The sequence below is a fragment of the Suricata suricatta genome, chromosome 7, assembly GCF_006229205.1.
Source record: "Suricata suricatta isolate VVHF042 chromosome 7, meerkat_22Aug2017_6uvM2_HiC, whole genome shotgun sequence".
Lineage (NCBI taxonomy): Eukaryota > Metazoa > Chordata > Mammalia > Carnivora > Herpestidae > Suricata > Suricata suricatta.
The window spans coordinates 5,281,059-5,287,217 of NC_043706.1; the positions used below are offsets into that span (position 1 = coordinate 5,281,059).

At 44.4% G+C, this 6,159-nt stretch overlaps 1 protein-coding gene across 11 annotated transcripts in view; it reads left to right on the forward strand.

Moving 5' to 3' along the window:
- The window catches only part of LOC115295645 (zinc finger protein 420-like), a 91,487-nt gene that overhangs the window by 27,974 nt on the left and 57,354 nt on the right, over nucleotides 1-6,159 (forward strand). For 8 of the 11 annotated variants that reach the window (XM_029943747.1, XM_029943739.1, XM_029943737.1 and 5 more), the window contains one exon: nucleotides 1,574-1,651. In XM_029943747.1, coding sequence (XP_029799607.1) covers nucleotides 1,574-1,651 — 78 coding nt within the window. Of the gene's footprint in view, nucleotides 1-1,573; nucleotides 1,652-5,108; nucleotides 5,241-5,617; nucleotides 5,735-5,905; nucleotides 6,150-6,159 lie in introns of those variants that run through there. The other 3 variants (XR_003910510.1, XM_029943746.1, XM_029943743.1) reach the window with 3 other exon arrangements.

Consider the following 6,159-nt stretch of genomic DNA (forward strand, 5'->3'; position numbering starts at 1 on the left):
TACTCAACATCACAGAATTCATACTGGAGAGAAACCATATAAATGTGAAGAATGTGGCAAGACCTTTAGCCAGCACTCCATCCTTTCTGTACATCACAGAGTTCATACCGGAGAGAAACCTTACAAATGTGAGGAATGTGGCAAGGCCTTTCACTGCCAGTCACACCTTAGTCAACATCACAGAATTCATACTGGAGACAAACCTTACAGATGTGAACAATGTGGCAAGGCCTTTTACAGGCAGTCAAAGCTTACTCAACATCACAGAATTCATACTGGAGAGAAACCGTACAAATGTCAAGAATGTGGCAAGGCCTTTCCCTGGCTATCGAAACTTAACAGACATCACAGAATTCATATTAGAGAGAAACTTGAAAAATGTTAAAGGAATGTCAGTGCCTATAAATGACCCTCAGCCCTTACTGGACATCAGAGAATTCCTAGTGGAGAGTAACCACAGAAATGGAAACAACGTGGCACACTCTCCCTGCTTGTCACAACGTACTCAACATTGTAGTTACCACATAGCAGCAAAACTGTGAAATGGACAGAATGTGGCCATCCCTTTACCTAGAATTCTGTTTTGCACAGTGTCAGAAAATGCTCCTTTGATGCAAACCGCAGGCATGTAATGAATGAGGAAAGACCATTATTTTAAACTACACTCTCGCAAACACCAGACAGTACATATAAGAAAGCAACTGGAAAGATAGAATTATAGAAGTATTAAATTGAATATCAAATGTCAATCATGTTACACATGTCAAGTAGAAAGCAGCACATCAGTCACTCTGTTGAGACATTACACCAAAATACTTGTATGGAATAATAGAAATTGAATACTTGAAAGACATTTGTGCTATTCTGATTTAGTGAATGGGTTTTGCCCAGGTATCATTAATTTTAATACGTGCTTTTTTGGAGCAATTGTGAACTCACTAGCTGAGAATACTCCTTGTGAGGATAAGGCAGGTTTGCAAGGCCTCCTGCTATCAGATGATGAGCGATATCCACCCCCAGTCAATTGCTTTCACTTGAGTACCAACCCCACAGGCACCTTGTTGATTGGAATCCAGAGTGAATTGTCCCCTTATTCTGGCTGTAAAATGCTGATTGCATCTTGTGAAGAAACTTATTGTAGGAACTTCTTTTGTGATTATGGGAGCAAACATTGCGTGTCCTGAGAGTCCTGTTTTTCTTATAGTTCCTCCTTAGGCAACAGGCTATTGACCCTTGCTCAGGAAGAACTAAGTTCCACCTCTGCTTCACTATAAACATTGTCTTGAATTTAAACGCCTACGATACCTTCCTTCCCCATATGATATGCATTCTAAAGCACCTACATCCATCACTATTGATAAAGGTAATACACGAGGCTTCTGCAAATCTGTGTTCCGGGAAATTTTTTCATTGCAAAGAAATTTGTCATCAGAAATCATGGTCTAAGGCAAATGCCACTTCTGTGCTGTTCCCCATACACTTAACCATAAATAAAGCTGAGTCTCAGTCAGAGCAGAGATGCCTGCCTGGTGATCAGAAAGAATCTCGTGGCTCTCTCATCTCTCTCTCCCAGACACCATCCATCCTTCAGGGACCCCTGGAGGGGGTGGAGTGCGACTCTGGCAAGTGGCGCCCGAACGGGTACCTGAAGGTAAGCCTTTCTCTTTAAACTAACTCTTTGTCCTTGCATTAGGCGGGATGGTTAGGGTTCCACCATAGGGTGCCACTGACTCCACTACATAAGATAAGTAGGGTTAGTTGGTGGATAAGCACAGAACTGTTTGTGAGATGATATGGGCCATAAAGACTCTAAGCAAAGGGGATTCTTTATAGGTATAACACGGAGCATGCTAACAACAAAAGGGGCAAAGGTATGCCCTCAACTAACTGCTCCTGCTCGATTTTTACGTTTTATAAAACACAGTTCCCCTTATTCCCCGAGGAAGGAACTTTCAGCCTAGATACCTGGAATCAGGTTGAAGACGAAATTAGACAACTTTTTATTTCACAAGGACCTCAATAGGTCCCGGTGGAATTTATTTCTATGTTGACCCTTAGATAGGTGGTGTTAGAGCCCTCAAAAGAGAATTTTGGAATCTTCAAGCCTACAGGCCCTCCAAATCATAACAAGGTGGACTCAGGGACTGTCCCCCACACCACCACTACGAAGATTTCAAATTTAACATCAAACAATTGGGCTTTCCCCATTCAGACGACAGGGATTTTGCCTCCATTTGAGCCTCTTCCTCCCATGCCACTTTCAAACGGAGTAGAGTCAGTGCTGCCGTTCGAGAGGCAGAAAGACAGGAGATACAGATTTTGTTTGCTGCTTCCCTGTTGGCTCTAAAGTTAGAATTTGGTGGGGACCCTTCTTGGGAACCTCTTCCCTGTAAGATTGTTACGGAACTAAAAACTACCTCTGCCAAATATGGGCCACCTCCATCCTATACACTCATATTGCTAAGGGCCCCGATGTCCTGTTGGATGACGCCTTAGAGTCCTAAGTAAGATTCAGGTTGCAGGAGCATGCCTGTCAGGAGGCCGGTATCTGCTATGGAAAGCAGAATATGATGAGTTAGCTAGAAAAAGAGCAGCAGTAGATACAAGGACGAAGAGAGACATTACTCTCGGGAAACTTCTGGGCGAGGGTGATTGGACACTGCTCAAGCTCAGATGTATCTTGACCAGGACTCCTTACAACAGGTCACTGATTGTGCCTATCATGCATGGAGAGCTTTGCCAGTCACAACAGGCAAGGCCGCTCCCTTGGGAGAAATCCAACAACGATCAGATGAAAGCTATGAGGATTTTTTTATCTAGACTCCTACAAGCTGTTAGAAGAGTGATAACTAATGATGAGGCCGTGGAGGTTCTCTTTAAACAACTAGCGTTTGAAAATGCCTTTTCTGATTGCCAGTATTTTTATGGCTTATGAGAAAGACAGGCACCTTAACTGATCATGTCAAACAATGCACAGCAGATGTAAGTCCAGCATTTATCCAGGGCGAGGCTATGGCAGCAGCTCTAATGGGAGAAACAGACCCTCAATAAGTCAGGTCCTTCGGATAGTCAGGAGGTACAAAGAGCGAGAAACGTTCCTCAATGTCGAATTGCTATTCTTGTGGGCAAGTGGGACATTTCAGTGGAGGCCGCCCTAGGTCAAAAGGAATCATCTCTCTGCGAAGCGAACCTGTTCCTCTGGTGATCAATACTAACAATGTGCCCAGAACTGTGTGTCCTAGGTTCAAAGGGCTTTCACTGGGCCAAAGATTGGAAATCTAAATTTCACAAAAATGTCCAACCACCGGGGACCAATCTCCAAAAATCTCAGGACCAGGGGAACAAATTGAGGGGCCAGCCCTGGGTCGACACTAATTGGGGCAACATCCCTCAGCCCTCTCAGTCGGTTCGCCAATTTCGATGAGTGTCTCAGCTCTATAGGGCAACCCCAGGCAGTGCAGGACTAGACCTGAGTTCCTCCACCAGCACGATACTAACGCCTGATTTACCTCCTGTAACTATACCCACCTGTATTAAAGGGCCCCCCCGCTCTCTGGGGTAGTTGGACTCATATTGGCTCGGGGCTCCATCTCCCTTTAGGGCATCACTATAATCCCTGGGGCCATTGATGCTGATTATCAGGGAGAGATCAAGGTGTTGGTGTCTCTCTCTCCTTTCACCAAGCAAATTTCTAAGGATCAGAGAATTGCCCAGTTACTATTATTGCCTTATTATCACATAGGAAAGGATGCCCCTAATGCCCCCAGCGGCGGATGCGGCTTTGCATCTAGCGATACGGCCTTTTGGATACAGTAGACTATGGCCTCCAGGTCCACTAAAGTAGTATAGATTCAGGGAATCCTTGAACAAGGACTCCTAGACACCGTAGCCGATGTCCCCTGCATCGCAGTAATAGATTGGCCGTCAGCTTGGTCAACTCTAAATGCTTCTGCTCCTCTTGTGGGTATAGGACAGGCTTCTAATTGGGCAAATAGCTCTTAAGTTCTAATATGGTCAGATGAGGAACACAATTCAGGAATGTTTTGTCCTAATTTATTCCTTCCATCCCCTTTTCTTCATGGGGACAAGAAGTTTTTCCCAGATGAGAATGTTACTTTATACCCCAGGTGACAAGGTCACTAGTCAGATGTTACAAGTGGCGATTCATCCCAACAAAAGTTTAGACAAGATACAACAGGGTCTAATAACTTTCATGGATATAAAACCCAAATTGGTCAAGAAAGAGATTCGCTATCTAGGTTCGTAGAAGGGGCCATATGTTCTTTTCCTGCTGACCCAATAATCTGGAAGTCAGGTGCTCCTGGTTGGGTAGAACAATGCCTTTCAATTCCGACAAAATAGCAGCAGCAAGACACCTTCCAAAACAGCTTAAGGAAGGACCTATGGAGCCTTCCACGAGTCCATGGAAATCTTCCATTTTGTTAGTAGGAGAAAGTCCTGTAAATGGAGATTGTTGCCAGATCGGAGGGCAATAAATGCTACTATGGAAAGTATGGGCCCTTTTCAACCAGGGAGCCCATCCCCTGTGGCAGTGCCAGAAGGTTCTCAAGTAATTGTGATAGATTTACAAGATTGTTTCTTCACATTCCCCTGTATCAGAAGGATTGCTAGAGGTTTGCCTTTAGTCTGCCTTCTGAAAACTAAGCTCCCTTATCCAAGGTATCAATGGAAGGTCTTGGTACACGTAATGAAAAATACCCCTACACTTTGTCCAAAGTTGGTAAATATGGCCTTGGAACCGGTCAGACATTCTTATAATGGCCTCTACCTCATTTATTCTATGGATGACATACTTTTGGTTCACCCTGATGAACCAGTGCTGCACGAAATCCCAATGGAAATTGTCGGTTCCCTGCTGCAATTTTGTCTAACAGTAGCCCCAGAGAAGATTCAAGTGGAACCGCACGTTAATTACTTGGGCAGGATTACTTAACAGTCCCAACGGTGACCCCTCAACCTTCACAACCAGGAAAAGACCATTTAGTCTCCCTTAATGATTTTCGAAAACGTTTAAGGTACATTCGTTCGATTCTGCCCTATCTAAAAGTTACTACATCAGATCTAAGGCTTCTTTTTGACATCTTCAGGGGATCCTGATCCCAAATCTCCACGGAGTCTCACAGAGGAAGCTGTAGAGGCCTGTGTAAAGTCGACGAGGCCATCAATCATCAAACTTTATCCAGGGTGGACTATCAAAACCCTCGGTCTTTAATTCTTCTGCCCACCAAACACACCCCTACTGTGTGACTTTGGCAGGATGGACCTTTAGAATGGATTCATCTCGCAGCTACTCCTAAAAAGGTCATGTCATATCCTTCCTTAGTGGCCACCTTTATGACCAGGGGTCATAATCGAAGTAAAGAATTGTTTGGTCAAGAGGTGGCCTTTGAAATAGTTCCTTACACTACAGAGCAATTAAACATCTTATGTCAAAATAGCCAGGATTGGCAAATTGCTATAGAAGGATTTATTGGAGAAATTGGGTTTCACCTCCCTACCAATTCTGTTTTTCATTTTCTGAAAATTCTTCCCCGTATGTTCCCAAACAACACTAGGTATGAGCCCTTACCCCAGCCAACTGCTTTGGTTTTTACAGATGGTTCCCTTAATGTAAAGGCTGTTGCTATTATTGATGGTCATTCACGTGGTCAAGTCACCAAGGAAACTGCTGCTCAACGAGCTCCATTAATGGCCATCATTTCTGCTTTTGCCCATTTGACTGAGGTTCCTTTAAACTTGTATTCGGACTCGTTATATAACAAGGTGTTTCCCCACATTGAAACAGCCTCTCTTCCCGAGTTTCGATCCACAAGTTTTCCCCTGCTTCAGAAACGTCACAAGCACTCATCCACCTCCGAACTCAGTCTTTTTTCCTTTGGCACAGTGGAGCTCATAGGAATTTGCCAGGCCCCTTAGCTCAAGGAAATCATCAGGCTGATTCGCTTACTAGGGCTGCTGATTCTTCAGCCCTGGAAGAAGCCCGCTTATGCCATGAATTACATCATCAAAATGCCTCTGCACTCATCTCCAACGTAATATCTCTAGGGAAGCCGCTCGAGAAGGAGTCCGCCTCTGTAAGTAATACCCCACTCATTTTCCATCCCTACCCTCTGGGGTCAGCCCAAGAGGTCTGAGACT